Source organism: Toxorhynchites rutilus, chromosome 3 (genome assembly GCF_029784135.1).
Source record: "Toxorhynchites rutilus septentrionalis strain SRP chromosome 3, ASM2978413v1, whole genome shotgun sequence".
In the NCBI taxonomy this organism is placed as follows: domain Eukaryota; kingdom Metazoa; phylum Arthropoda; class Insecta; order Diptera; family Culicidae; genus Toxorhynchites; species Toxorhynchites rutilus.
In genome coordinates this window covers 142,916,836-142,942,094 of record NC_073746.1, presented here as the reverse complement: position 1 = coordinate 142,942,094, position 25,259 = coordinate 142,916,836, and the positions used below count along the sequence as shown (strand labels likewise).

Below are 25,259 nucleotides of genomic sequence, written 5' to 3'. Positions count from 1 at the left end.
ATTGAAAAATGTTGCAAATGTTCAAGCTGTGAAAAGAATATCTGTGCAACTGAATGAAGCACGAGAGCCATACAACAATCTTTAACAGTTTTTTTTTGGGTTAAACATTTAAACGTGTGATACAGGGAGCCATGAATGGTCACTTCCAGCTGTCAAAGTGAAAATGATAATAAACAAAACTGTCCATCTACAAGTTATAACAATTGTAATGAGTTTGGAATTGTTTTTTCTTGAATCACACAAACCGACACTTTTTTACCTCAAGTTCATTTAAAGTACGGCACAAGCCAACTAAAATTGTGTAATTCTTTTCGTATAAAAAAAATTAAACAGTAAAACGCAACAATATGATATGGAAATGCTGAAAAAAGATTAAACGGCGAACTTCTTTGGGATAGAGATCTTCCTCAAGATGGCGATAGAGAGTCAATCTTTTTAGAGGTAGAACAATTTGTCGTTAAGGCCTTCATCCGGGTTGCGTTTAACTGATTGACCGATCAGATAAGCCATCTTGTGAGCATACTGTCGAGAAATGATTAGTATTGATTATCGACTGAAAAATATAGAATAGGTAGACAAAAAGTACCTGACAACACGCTGGGACACGAACGCTTCCAGGCCAATTGTAGTACAAGTAGCACAGCTTATAGCTTAATCTCTGCAGCACATCCGGACTGTAATCGGGCTGATTGTGAACGACAATGTAATGCGTCGGGGAAACACTACCTTGTCGCACGGACTGCGGAACCAGAAAATAATCGAAATGATTTCGTCTGGTAACCGTGTGATCAAGAACCGTCCCAGGATTTGGGTTGTCCAAGTTCGATTGAGCGTCGATCTGAAAGGTGGGAAATTAAAAAAAACACTGGTTCAATTGTTGTCACATATTTGACCTTACCTTGAACATTCTGGTATTGATGCGCTTCTGAACGACAATAAACACAAATTCTGGACAATAATCGGTTTCTACCAACTTGCAGGCCTCCTGTAGTTGAGGTATTTCATATTCTGCGCACATCTTTAGCTGGCCATCGCCAACGCCATCCCTAAAAGATGAATGGATATATGATTAATTTGTTCATTTGAATATCATACTCAACATGGCTACAAATATACGATGAAATTGACACATGGGTTTGTAAAGGTAATGATAAATATAGTGTTTTCATTGACAAAATAATATAGAGAATATTCTACAAGCGCTTAGAGATATATTTACAGCAAAAGCACATCAACAAATCTACAGTGACTCAAATCCGTAATCGTACTCCACCATGTAGATCTCTTTTTCCTTCTTTTGAAAATCGAAAACAAGATTTCGGAACATTCTATTTAGATAAAGTTATAGTGTCATATGAGAGTTGAAAGGTTTGCTATCTGTTTTCAAAATAATGGTTTTTATATCTCTGAAAATGGCGAATGAATGAAAATTGACTCAAACTCATAATCGTACGCTGGTTGAAATCTCTACTAGATTTCGAAGGCGTTGGCCAATTTCCGTATTCCATCATTAGTATGGTATCCCTTGTTCATTGCAACTATCTTTAGCTGTGTTTGGCCTTATCTACGGTGCATTAGAAAGGAATATTTATCAGTTTTTTCATTAAGTGGTTTTTAAAAAATCGTTATTCTAAAAAAGTTCATGATTTCCAAATGTCCTAAACAGATAACTTCTTCAGTTTTTTTACTGGGATTGATGTTAGAAGATTGTGAAGGAATATCATTAACTTTTGAGTAAGTGTAATGTAACAATGTGTGAACTTTATATGTCTTTAGCTCTGAGTCATTGTCTTGGCAAAACTTTAATCCTCTATATTATATCATTACAATTGCTCAAAAGTTATTAATATTCCTGCACAATCTTCCGCCATCAATTCCAGTAAAAAACTAAGTAAGTTATCTGTGTAGGAAATTTAGAAACCATTAAATTTCCAAAATAACAATTTTAAAAACCACTTAATGAAAAAATTGATAAATATACCTTCCGAATACACCAAAAAACTCGTGGATAAATCTAAAGACAGCTAAAGATAGTTTGAATGCACAAGGGATACCATAATTATGATGGAATTAGGAAATTGACGAACGCCTTCGAAATCGAGTAGAGATTTCAACCAGCGTACGATTATGAGTTTGAGTCAATCCGCGTTGACGGCATTGAGCTTCGTATTACAGAATGGGGGAGTAGGCATGACAATATGGGTTTGCAGAAGAAACGAACACACTTTAAAAATAAAATTATGAATGAAAATTATTTTTCCCAAATCAAATTAGTACTCTATGTAAATGAAAATCACTTTTGCTTGCAAATAGAGAAACAATATCATGCAAATATTGTTTCTAAAGATAATTTTATATTATAATGGTAAATTTTGGTGAGAATATCTGAAACTTCATAGAAAATAGTTTAAATTAGGGTCAGAACAACGTACTTCTAGTAGGTAAATAACGCTAAGAAAAAAAAATTCATTCAAATTTTAGCAATTTAAAACTACCTTAGGGCCGACTAATCTGTTAGAGAATAGTTTTTTGTTATCAATACCGTCAAACATTCACGTTTTCTTACTATGAGCAAGTTCACGGGTCCGCAGAACTGTTCATTGATTGATCTTTTAATCGACCCCGTTGAATTTACCTTTTACTATAAAATTCCTAGTATTTCTAACAAAACTTATCATTATAATATCAGATTATTTTCAGACACAATTCTCGTTCAACATTTTTCAACCACTTGCAAATAACATGTTTCTCCGTTACGTGGAATAAATGTTTTATACAAAAAATACGATAGAATAAAGACTGCCCTGAATCGGACAATTCTCGCGTAACTTTTGAAAAGGTCCTATGTAACAAATGTAAACAAATCGAGTTAATGGATGCACGCTATTAGTCTTCAATCATTGAATGCATTACAAAAACAATCGTTCGCGTATCTATTTTCTTCATCTTTTTATCGCCGATACAAAAAATATCCAATGTACAGATTCGGATTTTAAGCACCCGGCTGTTACTTCGGACGCCACTTTCCTCCGATGCCCGAAACGTCCGAAGTAACAAAGCAGTCAAAACAACACGAAGTCGTACTTCGGTCGTTTTGAGTTTTTGTTTCTTACAGTAGTTGTTATCGATTTCAGTTCAATTCAACGGGTGATAACAATAATAAAGGGTGTGTCACATCAAATTGCATCACGGAAAAACCGCTGTAGAAATTCGCCCAGTAGACCGATCCTTTGGAAATTTTAGACAGTAAAATAAAAACTATTAAACAACTTTTGGCATTTTCTTTTTATTCATACTTCGAGCCCAAGCCCGTATGCTCGCACCTTCCTCTTTACCCCGTCCATAAGGTTCTGTACAACGTCAGGTTGTAGTTTTTTTTAACAGAAATCCATTTTCTCTTGAAGTCCGCCTCCGATTTGACAACTTTTGGGTTCTTCCGGAGGGCCTGCTTCATAATCGCCCAATATTTCTATATTGGGCGAAGCTCCGGCGCGTTGGGCGGGTTCATTTCCTTTGGCACGAAGGTGACCCCGTTGGCTTCGTACCACTCCAACACGTCCTTTGAATAGTGGCACGAAGTGAGATCCGGCCAGAAGATGGTCGGGCCCTCGTGCTGCTTCAATAGTGGTAGTAAGCGCTTCTGTAGGCACTCCTTAAGGTAAACCTGCCCGTTTACCGTGCCGGTCATCACGAAGGGGGCGCTCCGCTTTCCGCAAGAGCAGATCGCTTGCTACACCATGTACTTTTTGGCAAACTTGGATAGTTTCTGCTTGCGAATCTCCTCCGGAACGCTGAATTTGTCCTCTGCGGAGAAGAACAACAGGCCCGGCAGCTGACGAAAGTCCGCTTTGACGTAGGTTTCGTCGTCCATTACCAGGCAATGCGGCTTCGTCAGCATTTCGGTGTACAGCTTCCGGGCTCGCGTCTTTCCCACCATGTTTTGCCTTTCGTCGCGGTTAGGAGCCTTCTGAACCTTGTATGTACGCAGGCCCTCCCGCTGCTGGGTCCGCTGGACGAATGAACTTGACAAATTCAGCTTATTGGTGACATCCCGGACCGAACTTCTCGGATCACGTCTAAACTGCTTAACTACGCGTATGTGATCTTTTTCACTGACGGAGCATCCATTTTTGCTGTTCTTCACCTTCCGATCGATGGTTAGGTTCTCGAAGTATCGTTTTAGTACTCTGCTGACCGTGGATTGGACGATTCCCAGCATCTTACCGATGTCCCGATGTGACAACTCCGGATTCTCGAAATGAGTGCGCAGGATTAATTCACAACGCTCTTTTTCGTTCGAAGACATTTTTCCAAATTTACGAAAAATTGACAGTGAAGCATTGCCAACGTGATCTATACACTCTTATCTGATTATAAGCGAAAGCTGAAGATATAATTCCTAAAAATTAAATTTCTACAGCGTTTTATCCGTGATAAAATTTGACACCCTTTAATCTGTCTTTAGAACGAAATGCAGATTTTTGGATTGTTGTTTAGTAGTTAGTTTCAAATTCTTATCGTGCAACGTAATATGTCCAATGTGCAAACGCGGGCAGTCAAAACGTCCAATGTAACATTTTTCGCTCCTTGGCTTCAACTTTAAACTCAAATCACGAAACAACAGCTACGATTGGTTTTGGAGAGCTATTCTTGATCGCTAGTGGTGAGAGAAGCGATAAAGATCGATAACTTTTAAGACAATTCGCGGAATAATGTTCGGGTCTTCAACTTCGTTTTTCTCGAGTTGACGAAAATGTTACATTGGACCTTTTCAAAAGTTACGCGAGAATTCCTTCCTCGAGTTTCTCGAGATTCTCTTATCAACACATCCGGCGATCCTTTCTTTGGTAAAGATAGAAGAAGATATAGGAGTGCGTTTCATCACATTGAAATCCATTTCCAGTTTCGAACAAAGATCAATTTTTCGCTAGCGCAAACATCAAATGGACTAACAGCACTTGTCACTATGTAATTGTAGAATATATGGGAATTAAATTTTCCGAATTTTCCCTTTTTCCTTCAGAGTTTTCCGAAAATTTTCAATTGTCATATTTGGAAGGGTGTCCTACCATCATAAAGACATTTCTCATACCCAAAAACCCTCACATTCCAAATTGTGCTTGATTAGTTCTCGAGTTATGCAGAAGTTTGTGTTTCGTTTGTATGACAGCCCACCCTTAAAGAGCAGGAGGAGTGTCTAACCATCATAGAAACATTTATTGCATCCTGAAACCTCCACATGCCAAATTTGGTTTCGTTTGCTTGATTATTTCTCGAGTAATTCAGAAATTTGTGTTCCATTGGTATGGGAGCCCCCCCTAGAGAGGGGGGTGGAGAGTCTAGCCAACATAGAAACATTTATTGCACCCCAATACCTCAATATGCCCAATTTGGTTTCATTTGCTTGAATAATTCTCGAGTAATGCAGAAATTTGTGTTTCATTTTTATGGCGAGCATTGTGGATAGATGAAATAATTTCCATCGACGGCGTTTTTTTTAATGTTTATTTCAACTTTTATGAGAACAAATTATGCTAAAATAAGAGCCGAGCAATTTTTCAATCGGTCGACGAGGTGCCAGATTGGCAAAGTGTTGGTTCGTAATTGGTTATCGAATACGAACTGTAGGTCGACACAATCATTGCAAAATGACACGACATCGGCACCGTTTTCGACACCATTTTTTGGAACCGATTTGACACAACAAAGTAGACTGGGTTAGCACAGGGGTTTTCAGATTTTTTTATGGCAGAGCACCTGCAAATCCTATTTGCATTGACATTACCCAACTAGAAACAACTCTATTTCAGTTACACGTCGCAGTTACACAACATCTGACCCAGAGTGAACAAGATGAATCACATACGCCCAGTGAAACATAGCGGAGTACTTATTTCCGGCGGAGCACCATTCGAAAACCCCTGCATTAGCACATCCATTCGCCATTTTTTTTTAAATAAAAAAAAAAACATTATTCTAAAAACAGATAGCAAACCTTCTAACTCTTATATGACACTATAATTTTATATAAATAGAATGTTGCGAAAACTTATTTTCGACTTTCAAAAGAAGGGAAAAGAAATATGCATAGTGGAGTACGATTACGGATTTAAGTCATTGTATAAGATAATCAGTCAATCCCACTCCAAAAGAAGCGTATGAGGTGGGGTAGACCCAAAAAATTAAAAAAGTTGATGGGTCTGAGCCTAGGGGCACGTACGGGATCTTGACATAGGACTGTGATTGTGTGTAGTAATTGCATTTGAATTGAGTATTTTCATTGTTCAAAATCTGTAATTTTTTCTCTTTTGATACATCAAATGGAAACTCTGAAAAAAACCGTTTCCTGTATGAACTTGTATCCTTTTAACGGGTAAGATGAGATATCGTGGTAGACTTCAGAACAACATTCTGTTCATAAATGTACAGAAAATACCACTAAAGCCACTACTAACCTTTTCTTCTGTTATTCAATTAACAAAGAATCATCATGTATTATTTTTGAACACAAGTCAAAATAGTCGAGATCTACATAATTATAAAGCTAAGTCAAATAAAACAATGACCAAAGAATTATATTATAGATTAAAATAGCATTTTCCCTTTCGTTGCACGTTGCCTGGAACATTGTTTGTAGGGGGTTGTAATAACTTTATAACCAGTCGATGTATATTGAGTATCCTACGGCCATGAATGCCCTCTTGGGAAGTTCGTGTAGCTGCTGTAGTGAATTGATTTCATTGAGTGCTAAGTTCTGCTTAGGTATAGGAAAGGAAAAGGAGGATGAGCATGTGCATTCAAGGAAATGAAGCGGGCTTCTTAGGAAGACATATATGGGGCATAATAGTAAGATCGCAACTACTCAAGCTATCATAATCTGATATGCGTGAGTATACCGTTTCGATCTTCTAGCCGGTTAAATTGATTAATTGCATTTTCTACATAACCAAACAACATGATCGATATTATGACATCCTACACGATAAAAACGTGAATTGAGCACGAATTGATTGGGCAACTTTCAATACAATAACTGATAAATGCCTTTTATTGGTAAATGGAGAATAGTTCATTATACGCATCAACTTACATTGTGAGCTGACGCTCGAAAAGGCAAAAAGATTGCTCGTTGCGTCGGGGTGAAAGCAAGTTGTTAGTGCAATCGAAAGAAAACATACCCATTTTAATCGTCAAATTGTTAACTTTTTGTACTATATTCACTGTTCATGTTTTAAATTAAAAAATGCTGGATAAATTCCCTGTATAATGGTATATAACACAACATATGTCGCAATAACGGTTTTGAGTAATATGCGTTTGTAAACTCTTAAAGAATCGTTACATATTTCGTAAAGTGACCCCCCTATATAGATATCAAAGACATAGTCTTATGTCAAAAAAAAACTATTTAATCACACGAAAACAATATCGAGAACACATTCCGGATCAAAGTGAAATTTTTACCGTCGAAAGACAAAGGTTTTCCAAATAATTCACTGTCAAAAAATATCTGATAAGCCTACTACGACCGTTGCTATAAAATGAACAGTCTAGCCTCGAGGTCCCTCTATGGACACAATATTTATCTCGCGACAGATCCTCGATGAAATCAGAGAGTGTGACGGCAGAATTGCGGGCAGGATTTGGGACATGTTAGGTGATCTGAATCAGGGAATTTACTGTTCAACGTGAATTGGGTGGTGTTGTACGAAGGATAGATTACAGAGAAACGAAAACATCACCAAGTCGCATCTGCTTCTAAGCTTCGCGCATTATATTGACATGATCGGTGTCAATCGCAGAGCTGGAGAGAAGATTTTAACTGAAAAAGAATGCTGAAAGTCCAACACTTTGCAAAAAAAAAAGAAACTCGTTCGCTTTTTGTTCCTTTCCATTATAATTCCCCAAATAGGTCCAACTTTGAAAATACTTAATAGAAAAATGCAAAGCATAAAAACAAAACTCACCTGAAAATAATAATCTTCTCCGGTAGAGCACAGTTCATCTTTTGGTAGGCCTTCAGTGACTTTTCCAGCGATGCACACAGTCCATTCATGAACTCCTCCTTTTTGTTCTGAATGCAAGCACGCGAGTACCATCTGGTGTAATTCCCGTTCAACGAAGCAACGAACGCAGAAACCGAGCTGCTCTTCTGCTTCGGATCATGATAAGTATCGATACCAGCGATCATTACGCTTTGGAACGGAATTTTAATGCTCCAAAGTGTTCCTCCCAACTTACAGTTCATCTGTAGGATGATTTTCTGCACGATGGCACGGTTCTTAGCCTCGTTGCTGAGCGTCCGGGCATTTATGACCTGCGATGGAACTGGAATCTCCGAACAACAGATACGTTTGATGGCAGCGTAACGATCATCGCGAGCGGTGGGACAGATGAGAACCACTATTTGTGTATCGTTTCGAATCTTTGTGCGCAGTGCTTGCACGTATTGGTCGGTTCGATCCGAATTCAGTACTTCAACCGCTGGGGGAGCAATTTGTATACCCATTGGACGACAGCTTCGTTCGACGCAATCCATGAATGATCGTGCTACTTTTGAATCTTTTCCTGTGTAAATCAACAGCCAGTTTCTGATGTTCACTGCTTGGATCATGTGATTGCTGGTGACAGCGCGGTTAAAATCACCATTTCTGCCCACTCCGACCTCAGTATTACCGAAAATAACCTTTTCCTCGTCGAAGCAGCGGCCTTTCATAATGAGAGGATCCATATCCAGTCGCAAACCCCAAACCCCCAGAATTTCTTTAGCTTCCGGATTAGTGTTCACATTGTGGCAGAATTGACGCATACTGTTCAAACGTTGATTCGGCGTTATTCTTGTGAATGATGCAATATCACGCATCACTTTGAAATCGCTTCTCATCTCGTCGGTCAGTCCGGTTAAATAGCAAATTTCCGGAATCAAACACATAATCATTTCCTGCGGTTTATCATGACCGGCTACCCGACGCTCCTTGCGATGGATGAGGAGCGGTTGTTTGTAGTCATGGATGTCAATGTTATACTGCTGTTTGTAGTACTCGATGTATGAAATAGGTTTGCCATTCGCCATAAAAGTCATAGTGGGATTTTCATCAAACAAAATATCGTCGATTCGATAGGTTTTATTGTTGTATCTAGTCAGGATGACGGCACCTAGAGTGAAACCAAACATTGGTGTAAATGTTGAATCTTTTAGCAAAAATACTCACCAAGCAACGATTTCGTTACCATATTCTTAAAATCTTGAGGATTCATTCTCGCGAGAACTTTGATGTGATCCAATACCGTAGTCTGCAGTAGCACACGATGTGACACATCCAGATTCAACATCAACCCTCCTTCGTACTCATCTACGGCACTCACGTATCCGGGCCAAATCTCCAGTCTATGTTGTGGAATCAATTTCGGTGCAGACGGATCGAAATTTTTTCGAGCCATCTCGACCATCTTCAAAACCTTCATTATTCTTTGAAAAAGAATATTGTAGAAATGAATACATTCGCTCATTTTCTGCTTTCGCTTGTATATGATTTTAATCGTTATCTCGTGACCATCGACTGGATTCTGTGATTTGAGAATCGTTTCCACGTCCGGAAGTTTTATCGGCAGAAAAAGCTTGACACCATCGAAAGTTTTTGCGTTCCCGATGACTGCGGCATGTTGAGCAATGTATCGAGCTCGGGCTGCTTTAGAATCAACTACGGGATGGAAGCGGACCTCGTGTTCGTAAATTCCACGATCCGCATCGCAAGCGAGCCGAATGTAGTTGGTCATAAGTTCAACGGGTGCCCCTAAAATTGATGTTCTCTTGAAACAAAATACATTTCTACGAGCAACGACTCAACACATACCTCTTTTTCCAATTTTTACAACTGGAGCGGTCTCCGTTGCGCTGATAGTCACTTGCGACATTCGCTCCGACAGATCATCCTTCTTGCTTCCATTAGATGGAGCTGGACTTACCACGCTTTGAACATTCGACGCCGTGTTCAACAGATTTTGAATAAATCGCCCTCGTCCTCCTCCAATTGTCGACACTCTGGCTGAACTGATCGAACCTGACTCATCTAGTTCGGTTGAACGAGCGGTTTCCACAGGCATACGAACTAGTGCCTGCATTAACTGGGCTCTCCCACGGCCGGTGAATGATGGAGCAACTGATGCAACGCTGGATTGTGGATCCGATCCAGACGATTCCCCCCCGGATGGACCAGTTCCGGTTGTTCCCAAACCTGAGGTCAACAACCCCCGACCAATGGTCCTGCGCTGGACAACGGGTGTGCTATCCGGGGTGCGAGTTTGGAACCCACTATCGACTGTTTCGTTAGGGGTTCCCTCTGAAAGTGGCTGGGTCCGGTCTGCATCGCCGGATGACCCCGATTGGCTGAGGTATGTGCGTACCAAGTTTAGACGGGACGACATGATTCATGCAATCCAGCGACTGCAAAATATGATAAAAAAGAGACATTTACTAAGTACGTCTGCATGAATAGTACTTTATTTAGATGCCGGATCCAGCTGATATTTGCTATCCGACGTTTTAATGTTCTGAAGTGAAAAAGTATGCTAAAAATAAATTTGCGACGCTAAACAATGGCCATATGCAAGTTTCGGGGAAGAGTCCATCGAAAATTTTAGCATCAAACACCGCCGCCATATTAATAAGAAATTATTTTTCAAACTGAAAAATAGATTTTGTATCAAGGTTTTTCTCAGGTTGATTGATTGTGTAAGAACAAAACATATTGGAAATACAGTTCAATATTGTTGTATCTTACCTTATACCCTTAAATTCTTAATTACGAGTGAAAACAAAACCCCCCAAGTTGAAAGCAAAACTCTAACAGAACTGACGGTATCTCCAAGGCGCGTAGAAGTATATCCTAAGGTGGGCCAACTTGCTAAAACCACTCTTCAGCCATCTTGGAAGTCTACTGTGTTTTGTTTGTAAACAAAACACAATACGCTAGTGCCGAAGCTCGTTCCTGATCAGTCTGTCTCTTTCACGCTTCAAGCAAATAATTCCCCTTCTGCTTTCTTCCGTACTGTTTTCATATACCGCTCCCATAATCAACTTAGTGACGAAACGGCCTCACCTAGTACCATAGACCCGTCTTGGGTATCTCTACCCTTAGAAAAATCCTCGGTCGAAAACTACTAAATACATTTGGTAATGCAAAATTAGTAGAATGTACAAATTTTTTTGTACATATTGTCAACAAACCCGCATCCCTACCAGAGATTAGTATATTTTACTCGATAACATTAGTAAGCTTGTATATTGTCATATCTGAAAATTGGTGAGAAAAGCGCGTATTAACCATTTTCATTGTTCCCATAAGGCAATACGGAGGTATAATAAGGATATAATTCTGATACGTGCATTTTCGGCGAGAAAATGTAGCCGATATTGGGCTTCCGAATCATGGTTCTGCTTGTTTATGTGTTTGTGTTTATTAGTACGGTCGAAAATGACTATAGATTGGTAGTATTTACCAAAAAATTCGTTATATTTACTAATTATTTCTCTCAGTGTAGGAACGCGTTGTTTACGATGTAAATTTTGCAGACAGGGATGCCAGGTGTTTTTAACAAATCTCGCGTAACTTTTGAAAAGGTCCTATGTCACAAATGTAAGCAAATCGAGTTAAGGTGAAGGTGGAAGCTAGCCATTGTAGTAGTATAGGTAAATCCACGTGTAAAAATGGGGTAATAGTGTTTGTGGAAGAAGAGCAAAGCACACGTAAATAGATCAATTCACTTATCAGACTGAGCGGTGCTTCAATGACACGAGTGTTTGAATACATTTGAGAAAAAATAACAATTCAATACTAAAGTAAAATGTATGAACGATATGTGAACGGTGAACAATTGCAAATATAAATATACATAGAAGGTGCATTTGCATATGAAGTAAAATTCTGATTATAGGCGAGCGTCAGAATTTTGAGCAAATTTATAACATATGCGAATTGGGGCTCTTTTGGTATTAACAAGTTCTTCCGCATAGTAACTCGATATTGATAATTCCTTAATATTTTCCTTCGTTGATCATATTGTTTTCACATATTCACGTTGCTTAAACCTTGCTCTTCGTTGACCGAAGCATTTTGATTGAATATAATTCTTTTCCGTTTACTATTTTTGAAAGCATAGACAGCCGTGGCAGTGTTCCGAGCTCTGCAATAAAATTTTCTTACCCAATGTTAAAGTTGCTAAAACTTACATTATAGACCCATTAAACGTAAAAATTATAATTGTATTGATATCAACACAATTTTATTCTATTGATTTTCATGACATGAAACGCTATGACTCAGGAATAACATTTTATTGGGTGGTTTTTATAGCTGTTTCGATGATGTTGTCTCACATCAGTGTCGAAAAAATAACGATGCTTTCACCAATACAAACAAAACCTTTGCCGTAAATTGAAAATTTAACTTTCAGAGCACTAGCTCGAGTTTTCCAACGTTTTTCACTATACAGTGCGACAACAGATGAAAATTTAATATCTTGTGAGTAATTGATTAGAGTTTGGTTGATGCGAAAGTGTGCGAAAACGATCTTTTTCTTCACACTGTTTCGCAAAATTATTGATTTTCGGGCGAGGGATGAGGGAGGGAGATGAAAGAAATGAGCGCCATTGTGACAGCCATTTATGGCTAGTTTCCACCTTCACATTAAGGCCATGTTCTCACTGCAGCGGGGCGTCAACGTGGCGTGAGCGGGGCGTGTTCACTTCTCGCCACGATATTTTAATTCACTCACATTGCACAGTGCCAGCGGCGTGTCTACGGCGTGTTCTATAAAAATTGTCAATGTGTGTTTTTGAATGAAAGAATGAAAATTGGTTTATTTTGCAATATTCCAACATCGTTGGACGTATCCGGTTAAAAACTCGGAGGGTGAAAAACGTAAAAAATTAAAAAAAAAACAAAACAATTTAAATTATGTCACTACTACGAACAAACATATGCTAGAGAGAAGCGGAGAAGTACAAATATCACCAGCGTGAAGTGTTTTCGTTTGCACGCCAGCCACACGTTAGCCTGGTGTGAGCACATCGGTAAGAACACACATGATTAATCGTAAGCGTCACACGCCCCGCCCAAGCCACACTGACGCCTCGCTGCAGTAAGAACAAGGCCTAATGGATGCACACTATTAACCTTTCGTTAAGAGTGTCGTCTATAGACGACATCCGCGCGACGAGCTGTATGTACGAGCTTTTGTTTTGATTTTGGCTGCATTTTTTATGCCAAAATATCTCCCAGTTTCAAATTTCTCAGTTAAAATCAATTCACGACTAGCTGAGAAAAACAGCCTATATATTATTATTGTTAAAAAAAGGTTGGAACTACAGGTTTTAGGCATTTAAATAATATAGTTCTATGATTTTCATTGAATTTTTCTAAATTTAGGACTGATTCTAGGCATGTTGGTTTGAAAGAGGGCATTGCAATTTAAAATTGTTGTAGATGGTGACACCATGAATAACATTGAATAAATCATTCGTTTGACATTTGACGTGACGGTGCTGGTACAAGCATTGACTGCATGTGTGAATTGGTGGAAACGTTGACGGAACATAAACGTTCTTTTCCGTAACGTTCTATGTGAATCGCACATTAGTTTTCAATCATTCAATGCATTGCAAAAACAATCGCTCAAGTATCTATCCTCCTCACCTTTTAATCGCCGATACAAAAATGTTCAATTTGCAGATTCGGATTTCAAGCACTCGACTATTACTTTGGGCGCCACCAATGAGGTACATATCGAGGTGGAGCAGTAGGCGAAGCATATCTGTATTGGCAAGCAAAATATCGTGTTATAATTAGGGGCTGTCCACATACCACGTGGACAGAAAAGGCACGATTTAGACACCCCCGTCCCCCTCCGTGGAAAAGCGTAGACATTCCTGATACCCCTCCCCATCTTATTCACGTGGACATCCCTTCATTTTTGAAAAGAATAAATGAATTTTCTATGTTATATTCCATTTTTTCAATTGATAAAAATGTAAGCTATTACTATCAAATGGTTTGTTCCCCTTTTTTTACCGAGCTCGGGAAACATTTTAGTTCGTTTTGTCCGCTGAAATTCATATGAAAATATTATTCACGCATTCTCATTAAAAGTCGACGCAAGTTTGCTGAGTTCTTTGAGTTTTCAATTCGCTTTCCGGGCGAATTGTCGCTCAAATAGATGTTAGTCAGTGCCTGATTCCTGACGCCGTGCACTTAGGAGATCCGCAGGTTCATCATACCTATAAAAATTAGTTTATTAATAAAAAATTTCTTTTTCTAAGCATCATTTACATTACACAAACTTGGGTAGTGCATAGCGGCTACAATGAACCTTGTCAAAACTAAACACCTGCAATATAATCGTGATTGAAGATTTCAATTAATCTGTACCTAATCTGTATTAAACCTAAAACCGTTTTGTATTTCTATGCTGTCTGGTGATAATCTAAGGAAGGAATATCTGGTGAATACGACAGGTAGAGTCCCAGCCAAACTACAAAAATTGTTGGCCGAATTGTTCAACAGACATAAGGTTTGAAATTGTCCTGGAGGAATTCGACCCCCATCATATTGGATAATTGTGGCCTTGAACTCGCCTCAAAAATGGTCAGCTGCCATGTCAGCACTTGGACAGCTCTCGAACTCTACTGAAAGCTGAGATTTAGGCACTTCCACAGTTTCTTAAGCCAACTAAGAATTGAGAAGTTGGCATTTTCCGAGCAGAGCCCGTGAGAAAGGGGATTCCATCTGGGAGAGTAGAAGCTCGTAATACAGATTTTTTTCCCAATCCAATCTGACACAGTAAAATGTCGAGCTTTTAATACATCCGAAAAAAAATTAGAGGTACACAGTGTGAAGTCGAAAATTTTAAGTAATCTTTGAAATTACTTGAAAAATCAACTATACAATCAACACTATACAATAGAAATACTATAGTAGAACTGTTTCTGGTACTTTTTAAAAATCGGTACAAAAAATTAAATAAAATTTCGTTCGTTCTAGTGGAATGCGTGATTCTTTCCTATCAATGGAAATAAATCGATTGCTCTCAGTTCATATGGATGAATTTCAGAATACACATTCCAGGGAAGAAGTTCAGCCATATGAAAAAAATATGGATGTGCAGCGCAACACTTTTCTTCATAAACACATTATTGAAAAAATATGTATCGTGTCCACGTGGATATTATCTAAAACCCCTCCTCCCCCACCGTGGACAACCGTGGACATTTTCGCGACCCCTACCCCCCTAAAGTTGTCCACGTGGTATGTGGACAGCCCCTTATTTGCGTTCAATATGGAATGTATATGGAAGAAACAAAACAATGTTGAAAGTACTCACTGTTACATGATAATTTGAGCCAAAATTCGCATGAAATCATTCAACTGTTTGTTTCTTAACAGATGGCAATTGAACCGTGGCTTATTTCGATTTTTTATGTGGTAAAAAGTTCCAGAGAGCAGTCGTCCGCATAGTTCTCGAGTCAGTAACATTTTCGGTGAAATTTTGATTAATTGGCGATTATTCTCTCACTACATACACACCGACACTGAGAGCCTTTTCTTGTTCCTATTAACGTGGGGAGTGAAAATGACACATGGAAATATCACTTTTATCCGTTCTTTCGACGTGATTTCACAAATATTCACTGCACGAAATTAACGTTTTTAATTGATAAATTGCTTCCTGAAAATAGCATTTTTCCATGGATGCGGTGGGTAATCAAAGATAAACACAACGACTGACGTAACTATTTGAGAAATAGTTATGGCAGCACATGCTATGTCGCTCGAAAATCTACCATCTTTATTACTTTTTCCAGGACATTGGGACGCCACTTTCTTCTAACGCCCGATATGTGCGAAGTAGAGGCAGGTTTAGAGTCCCCGTGAACGTGAACGTGAACAAACACTTTTTTGACGTGGGACTACGTCTAACCGGAGTATATGGGGGGTAAAATGAAAACCTAAACATAGAACATGCAGGAAAAAATGCAAGATTTCGAATGCTTATAACTCGAACATTTCTTACTGGATCGGAAAGATGTTTGCATCAATTGATACGGAATATTTCAACGCTTCTATCGCAATTAATAAAATGTTATTTTTTATTAGATAAACAATCGAATAACTGTAAAATGTTGAGCGTTATCTAAACGCCCTAACTACCTCGTTTTGATTGGTCCGATTTACGGTTTCCCCAACACAGCCATCATAACATAGCAGCCTTAGGAAAATCGGCATTGCAAACACATGAAAGTATGGGGATATTTGTTCGCACCGAAATGTGTTCCCTAACACAGACTTCAAAACCAAGCAGCGTTAGAGAAATCAGCATTGTAAATACATGAAAGTCGGGGGTATTTTGACATTGGGTTTTTATGCAGGTCAGGGGTATTTTTGTTCCGACTGAAATGTGTTTGCCTAATAAAGACTTCTAAACCGAGGTGTGTGGGGAAATCGGCGTTGCAAATACATGCAAATCGGGGTCATTTTTGTTCTGACTGAAATATGTTTGCCTAGCATAGCCATCAAAACCAAGATGTCATCATACCAAACGTAAAAGGACCGTCATTAAATTTACTTGTAACGAAGAACATAATCTATTGCATGAATTGACCTTACATGGCATTATACAATCTTTTTACTCACAAAGCAAATATATTGAATTCAATTGGATTCGGAAATTGTTTCATTCAATCAAAATTTTAATCAATACAAACTAATGATTGCTAAGCTAAGGTAGTCCCACGTCAACCTTGCGTTATATCATATATATAACCCAAGACGGGTCTATGGTACTAGGTGAGGCCGTTTCGTCACTAAGTTGGTTAGGGGAGCGGTATATAAAAATTGTACGGAAGAAAGCAGAAGGGGAATGATTTGCTTGAAGCGTGAAAGAGACAGACTGATCACGAGTGAGCTTGGGCACAAGCGTATTGTGTTTTGTTTACAAACAAAACACAGTAGACTTCCAAGATGGCTGCAGAGCGGTTTTAGCATATTGGCCCACCTTTGGATATACTTCTAGGCGCCTTGGATACAACCTACCCATTTTTGTTAATAATTCATCAGTCCATATATAAAACGCGAGTAAAACATCTTGAAACGACAGTAAGAAACATTTTCTAATTGAAAAACATGTTTAAACATTCAATTCAATATTTCAGAACGTTTCTGAATTTCCACCGTGGAATCGAGATGTTGGTAAACTCACCATAGTTCACCGACTTCGGTGGACGTGAACGCGAAAACAGTGGTGAATATAGACGTCAAAATATTTCCCCGTTCATGTTCACGTTTGAATGTCCCAAGACATTCTGAAAATTATTTCACCGTGAACTGTAAAAGGATATGTTTAGCAACTCTCAAGTTTTCAATGAAATTTTCGATATAGATGCAATTTCATTCAATCGGATCTCCTCACGGGTTGAAAAACTTTGTTGCTTCGGATTGATTCGTGAACAACTGTATATTGCATCCGAATTACTGCGAAAACCGGGGCTCTGGCAACCCTATCCCAACCAATGCAAATTGAGCATAGGCAGCATAAAGTGCGCTACACATATAGCGTCATCGTCACCGTCCCGTCAACTATTCTCTTGGACTTATTTTGCCGACGTCAAAGTTTCCGGTGATGGTGTATGTGAATGCTACCATACGATTTCCATGGGAGAATATTTGATTATTTCATTCCTTTACGTTGCCTTCACGGTGACGGGACGGTGTATGTGTAGCGCACTTAAAACGGGGCTTACGTATAGGGAGCTCACGTATTGTTTAATGTTTATGATAATATTTGATTAAGTTGGATAGTTTCCTTTGGCAAGCGATGTTTGGATACCCATCCGAGTGCTTTCTTGGCGATTTGCCATTAAAATCACTGCTGGAGAAACGCGCGGAGCACTTCATTTTTAATTTAAGGTTATGATTTCTATGCTCATGATTTTGTATGCTGGCTACAAAAAGGCGGCAATCTTAGCAATCCTTTGTTTCGCATGTCTTCACCAGAGATGCCAGATGAGAAGACATGTCATCACTTTAAACTTCGAGTGTTTTTAACAAATCATGAAACGAAAACATGTTTTCGCATGTCAGGCCTTGTTTATGCGGCCCGCAGCCTGATTTCAAAGACGCTGAACTTTTTTTTTCGTCTGGATGATGAATGAAAATATTGTTGAAAATTCCTCCGTACTACGGAGTGAAAACAACTTTATGAGTAATTCTTGTTAGCCGTTTGTATCTAAGCTGATCGTTGTCTGTTTTCTTCCCCACTTTTTCCATGCTAATCCACACCACTGACAGTTGTTTTTGTTAGTTCTGTGAGCCCGCGATATTCGTGTGAAGAGAACTCTCGCGTAACTTTTGAAAAGGTCCTATGTAACAAATGTAAACAAATCGAGTTAATGGATGCACGCTATTAGTTTTCAATCATTGGATGCATTACAGAAACAATCGTTCACGTATCTATTTCCTACATCTTTTTATCGCCGATGCAAAAAATATCCTATGTACAGATTGGGATTTTAAGTACCCGGCTGTTACTTCGGACGTCACTTACCTCCGACGCCCGAAACGCCCGAAGTACTAAAGCAGTCAAAACAACACGATGTCGTACTTCGGTCGTTTTGAGTTATTGTTTCTTACAGGTGTTGTTATCGATTTCAGTGCAATTCAACGAGTGATAACAACAATAATCTGTCTTAAGAACGAAATGCTGATATTTGGATTGTTGTTTAGTAGTCAGTTTCAAATTCTTATCGTGCAAAGTAATATGTCCAATGTGCAAACGCGGGCAGTCAAAACGTCCAAAGTAACATTTTTCACTCCGAAACTTCAACTTTAATCTCAAATCACGGAACAACAGTTACGATTGGTTTTTCAGAGTTATTCTTGACTGCTAGAAGTGAGAGTAGCGATAAAGATCGAATGCTTTTAAGACAATTCGTGGAATAATGTTCGGGTTTTCAACTGCGTTTTTCTCGAGTTGACTAAAATGTTACATTGGACCTTTTTCAAAAGTTACGCGAGAACTGTTGTCAAGCATGGCTGATGGTAATTGTTCGTTCGAGTTCAAATGAATGAATTGATTATTTCCAGCACTAATCAGGAGGAAAAAGTGTCACTTGTCTTATAATAATTCACTACATAGAGGTGCTGAAAATTTCGTTGAACTCCCTATATTCCGTTGACTCGTTCTTAGAGAATCCATCAGTAAAGTACAAATTATAACAATTGATACGCCCATACTTTGCATCGAAGATCGTTGGAACAATCTCCGAACGATGATAATCTCGAATTTCATAGGTTGCCTGCTTCATGGACAGATCAAAATTGGAGCCGGACCATACCCCAATGAGTGATCGGTTTACCTAAAAGTTGAAGCTTTAGTTTTGCTGGTCTATGCTTTTCTAGGGAAAAGACGACCATCTGTGTTTTCCATGGAGAACTCAATTTCTAGCCAAATGGCCCAGCTTGAAAAATATTGTGAGTCAGAAACGAATTGAATAAATTCAACAAGTTTCGCCACGTCAGGGAGATTTTTCGGCAGCTGAACTTAATTTTATGCGATCATGGAACGGAATTGTTATATGAAAAGAGCAAGAGAGAGTTCTACCATCAAAAACTCGGAATCAAGATGGCTCCTATCTTGTGGAATATCTCGAATTTTTTTTTGCACGAGACCAGAATCGTTACGAGCCTTCCGTGTAAAATCAAAAATCCATCGATCTGAATATTCCTCGTTTTTATTCGTTGAAGAGCGATTTTCCACGAGGTTTGACGAGTCACTTTCCATAACTTTTACATTGAAGTTTCACGTGACAAACATCCCACGCAATTTCGCCGATTGTGCACTTTTCTCCCTTTGATCGATTTTTTAAATTTATTCATATATCAAAAGAGAAAGTTAGTTATACTCCTCCAATGTAGGTAAACCGTTTCTGGAATTTATGGATTGCGTTATTGCCGCCGCAGTGTGCAACCGTGGCCGAGTGATTAGCGTCTCACATTATCATACCGGGTGTTCGGGTTCGATTCCCGTTCTGGCCGGGGGATTTTACGTCAAAGAAATTTCATTTGACTTGCACTGTAGTCACGCGTATTCTAGAGCTTGAGTCCAGAAATGTTAACAGATAACAAAAATCAATCCCCTAGTATCTGGATGGTCCCCGAGATTTCTGTACACTGTCGACGGAAGTGCCTCCCAGATTTCCGTAACCGTCGTTTTGAGTTCCGCTTTGTCCCCTGGAATTTTTATTCTACAGATGGTTCTTTATTTCCCACCATTTATACTCAATAGTGTTGAAGTCCAGTGATCGCGGAGAAGTTTTGAGTTGACGATGAGGTCAGTTTGCTTCGAGTCATCATTCTGTTGAAAGTAGTAATCACAAGGGAGACCCAATTTCAGAACGGAAGACTGCGGGTTTCAGGAAGATCAATTAAGCCATTTTGTCCATCGCCGAATCGATAAACTTCATTGTTCCAGTTCCAGAAGCCGCTATGTTTTCTCCATACCATCTGTCTTCCATCCGATTCAAAGAGATTGGTTTTAGGCTTATCCGTATAGAAGACCTTGTTTCAGAACTCCTTAGGTCTGTTCACACATGCATTAGCAAACTATAGTCGTTTTTTTCATATTCACCTTTGAGATGAAATAGTTTTCACGGCCAATAGGACCTCTCAGATTGTTCCTGTATGCTGCTCTCCGGACAGTATCTGCGCTGACAGGTCTTCCAATGATGCCGGCCACTTCGGTAGTCAATTTAGGAATGTTTGTTATAGGGTTCTTTCGCAATGTTCGCATAATTACTCGTTCATCATCAGAATACAGGATACGTTTGTGTCTTCTACTCGGGAGATTTCCATGGTTCCTTCGTATTTAAGGTCTTCCGATTATATCTGCTATTTCCTGCAATGTACAGGGTTTTCCAACTTTAAATTCCGAAATTAAATTCCGAAGAATTCGAATTTCGATGAAACTTTTATTTCAAATTAAAGTTTGGTTTATGCCACTATGTGTTAAATACAACATCATTCTAATGTCCACCTAGGGCTTCCTCGCACACCTTGAACCAGAACAGGTAATTTTCGATGACTTTTCGGCACATATGGGGCGGTATCTCGGTCATAACTTCACGAATGTTGTCTTTCAAATGTTCAAGAGTTTGCGGAGAGTTGGCATAGACACGGTCTTTCGCATAACCCCACAAAAAAAAAAGACTAGCGGGTTCAAATCGCATGATCTGGGCGGCCAATTGGCATCACCAAAACGCGAAATTATGCGTCCCTCAAATTTCGTTCGCAATATGGCCATGTTCGGTCGTGTTGTGTGGCACGTGGCGCCGTCCTGCTGAAACCACATGTCATCCGTATCCATATCTTCAATTTGTGGCAAAAAAAATAATCAGTTAACATGCGACCATAGCGCTCACCATTCACAGTTACCGTCTCGCCGTCCTCATTTTCAAAGAAATACGGCCCGATGACTCCACCAGACCATAATGCGCAACAAACAGTGACTTTTGGCGGATGCAATGGCCTCTCAACAATCACGTGTGGATTTTCTGAGCCCCATATACGGAAATTTTGGGTGTTCACATAGCCACCGAACTCGAAATGTGCCTCATCGCTGAAGAAAATTTGATGCGAAAATTCAGCATTTTGCTGCTGTTGTTCGTTCACCCAATCGACGTATGCCCGACGCATTCCATGGTCACCACGCTCTAATTATTGTACCAGTTGGACTTTATATGGTTGTAGGTGCAAGTCCAAATGCAAAATTCGCCACAATGATGTGTTTGACAAGCAGAATTGCTGAGCACGCCGTGGAATCAAAACATTCAGGTCATCCTCCACACTGGCAGCAAAAGCAGCAATATTTTCGGCCGAACGCACATTACGATGATGCACAGGTTTCACAATATCCGCTACGGATCCAGTTTGTTCGAATTTAGGCCCTACATTAGCGATTGTGTGCTCTGTAGGCCGTCCATGACGACCAAAATCCGTCCGTAATGCTCGAAAAACATTTGCCGATTTTTCATCATTTTTATAGTATAATTTAACAAAATTAACACGTTGTGCGATGCTAAAACGATCCATATTGTAAAATGGCAGACATTCAACTAACGATATTACGCTTTGGTTGACAGCTATGTCAAACGGTTGTCAGCGCAGGGCTGTATACTTTCGGAAGCCCGAAATGGAAAACCCTGTATTTCCACGACAGCTCATATTTATTATCATTGTACGTTTAACAATATCTATTTCTTTCCTTTAACTTGCCATTTTGATAAAAAAAATGCAAACATCAATAAAAAATAAAAACCAACACTGCCCAAGCCATGGTTAAGTGTTGACACCAATCGCTGATGAAAAAAGTACGCTAATTCACAAAGAAACTTACTTACAAGACTAATCTGTTCGGGGAAATTTAAGGTGTACACGCAATTTTGCAATGCCTAGAATAGAGATTGTTTTCAATTTTTAGGAATAAACAATTAGCAGAAAACTTTTCTGGGAATTTTGTTGCACGTACAGCTAGGTCAATGTGTGAGTAACAAATATGCATCAAAAGAATCAATGTATTTAAAATATTTCATACCAAATAAATGTATCGTCAAGTAGCATTTGTACACTCAATTTTGCGATAGACCGTATATCAAAGATGAAGGTTATCATCGTATTGTTCTCCCCAGGCGGTTTCGTGAGAATTGAAGTCAATCAAGAAAAATAATTTTGTGTTGGCTTTTCTGTTATTCTGATTGTCTTTAGAACAGAGTATGGTGCAATTCGATAAATTGTTTTCGGTAGCGTTCACTATTAACAGTTTCACCGATTTTTGGTATCTTCAAATATTTTCGGTTGTCAAAATTACCACATTTTGAACCAATCATAACATTGCAATAACATTCTGAGAGCATGCTCGCCGTAAGCTTTCATTAATTATGCAAATCGGAAGCGGTTTTTTCCATCTATATAAAAAATTAATGATGTAGTTCCACCATTTTTACACCAGATAAATTGTGACCATGGAACTTCTGAACATATTTGGTATACACCGACGCTTTCCCAACGTTATCCCACAGGTATTCGCTGAACATTACCACATTATACTGATACTCTGTGAGCAATTGAAAACGATTGCTTGTACACTCTCAGAAAATGGTATATATGACGAATTTTTGATGTAGAACTACGTCTTTCAGGAAGGGTGCCAAATCAGAAAACAGGTCACGTTTTTATGAAATAAAGTTGACGTTAATAACTTTTTTTCACTGTGAACGAATTCTCATGATTTACATATCAATCGAATCGGTAATTCTCTAAGATTTGTTTGATATGCTATACATTACAATTCGCTAATCTCTAAACGGTTTAAATTTATGAAACTGGAAGAACTTCCTTTTTCTCATACATTTGTTCTGCCGATTTGTGTGCTAAGCCTACCCGTATTTCGAATACTTATAACTATAACATCTCTTAACAGAACGGAAAGATGTTTGCATCAATTGATAGGAAATATTTCTACGCGTCTATCACAATTAATAAAACGTTATTTTTCATGAGATGAACAATTGAATAACTGTAAAAGGTCAAGCGTTATCTAAACGACCTAACTGCCTCGTTTTGATTGGCCCGATTGATTGGTAAAAGCTACCAATTATCAGTTATAAATTATTAATTATATATTTTGCCGGGCGAATTATTCGTACATAAAACGCGATAAAAATGGTAAACAAATGTCAAATCGGCAGTATAAGCCGTTGGTTCAACGTTAGTTTGACATAAACCCTAAACATGTTTAAAGGGTTTGAAAATAATTGAATCGTTTGTTTGAGAAATCCCATAAGTCCATTTGACACTTGCGAGAAAAAGACAAAAAACTGTTTTTCTCAAAATTTTGACCGGGTGTGGTGTTCCACCGAACACCACACTTACATTTCGGGGTCGTGTACGGGTCGCAATTCGAATCAGAAGACATTCCGATTAAGTTAAGTTGCGCGTTCTTCTTACAGTATCGGTAAACAATGAATGAAATTGTATATCTATCGCCGTGCCGTCCGTGGTGATAATTGAAAACATGGACTTATGGGGTTTCTCAAACAAACGTCTATTTGAAACCCTAATTAAAGGGGGTTCGTAGAACTAACTTTTTCTGAAATGTTGATAGTTACCGCAAAGTTATCAATACCGTATACCATATAGTTATCAATACCGTAAACTACATATAATCGATCAACAATTATATTCATCTTTAAAGTTTCTATCCGCTCAAATAAAAGAATTCTGGTTCTGTCGCTCTATAATGGAAGGTGTGGGATGATTGGAAAAAGATGCTAAACAAACATTCCGGTAGAGGTAATCGTACCTGGTACAAACCTGAGTTCAACCAGACTCAATGGCTTTGCTTGCCTTTCGAAGAAAACACGTGATCATAGAATTTCAGCTTTGAAATTCTAACGGCTTCAGCTTAAATTGGACAAAGACCAACAACGATTTCCAACTGGCACTAGCGATAAATTTTCAAACTTTTGAAATCTGCATTGAAATGATCGATGTAAACGCGTTCTTGTCTCACGAAGAACTGATTGAAAGAATGAGATTCGTTACTCAGAACGGTTCTGGTCACCACACCATTAGATTGAGGATCTGTTTCTTTTCGTGCACAATGGTAAATTGAATGTATTGTTTTTATAACAAACGTTACAAAAGTTCGCGCTCATCATCAATACAAAGGCTGCTGCAAAGGTCAAAGTGAGCAAAGGGGATCTAAACAACGATACGGATATACAGTCAATCGCAAAATTGAGTGTACACCCCGTGCTGATTTGCTATTTTTGAGTTTTTAGGAGTCAAAAGGTAAATAATTATAAGCGACTTATAATCATCGTAAAATCGATCCTTTTTACTCTCACTTAGTGATAAGGAAAGAATGGAAATTGTCACTTTTCTATTTCATGTTTGAAAAACAAACAAAAAATCTTCAATCTTCACTTGATTGCGGAGGTGACATTGGGACATTATAGAAAAGGCACTCCCGCACGATGAGATCAGTTTGCTTGGGGTCATTATCCTGTTGAAAGTAGTTATCTTCTTTCTTTCTTTGTTTTTAAGAGGCTTTAAACTTTGCAGTTCATTCGCCTCTAAAGTAGTTATCACTAAGGATGCCCAATTTCTGCACGGGAGACTACAGGTTACGTTTCAGGATGTTCAATTAAG

At 38.7% G+C, this 25,259-nt stretch overlaps 1 protein-coding gene across 2 annotated transcripts; it reads right to left on the bottom strand.

Annotated features, from left to right (window-relative positions):
- Positions 1-180: 180 nt before the first annotated feature.
- LOC129777948 (protein argonaute-3) lies at positions 181-24,518 on the bottom strand. 2 transcript variants are annotated; one of them, XM_055784560.1, is made up of 7 exons: positions 24,409-24,518; positions 9,855-10,444; positions 9,213-9,794; positions 7,968-9,156; positions 899-1,046; positions 587-838; positions 181-522 (listed from the first exon to the last, which is right to left on the bottom strand). In XM_055784560.1, the coding sequence occupies exons 2-7, from the start codon at positions 10,423-10,425 to the stop codon at positions 436-438; spliced, it is 2,829 nt and encodes a 942-aa protein (XP_055640535.1). In that variant the 5' UTR covers positions 10,426-10,444; positions 24,409-24,518; the 3' UTR covers positions 181-435. The 2 variants fall into 2 exon arrangements, with proteins under 2 accessions (XP_055640535.1, XP_055640533.1); XM_055784558.1 differs by lacking the exon at positions 24,409-24,518 and adding an exon at positions 10,782-10,920.
- Between the last annotated feature and the right edge of the window lie 741 nt (positions 24,519-25,259).

Excerpts from the sequence above, each read along its gene's own strand:
- LOC129777948 (XM_055784560.1), bottom strand. The coding sequence starts at position 10,425 with ATGTCGTCCCGTCTAAACTTGGTACGCACATACCTCAGCCAATCGGGG. Across the intron at positions 9,157-9,212 it reads GGTAACGAAATCGTTGCTTG|GTGCCGTCATCCTGACTAGA; the intron begins GTGAGTATTTTT and ends GTTTCACTCTAG. Across the intron at positions 1,047-7,967 it reads GAGAAGATTATTATTTTCAG|GGATGGCGTTGGCGATGGCC; the intron begins GTGAGTTTTGTT and ends TTCATCTTTTAG.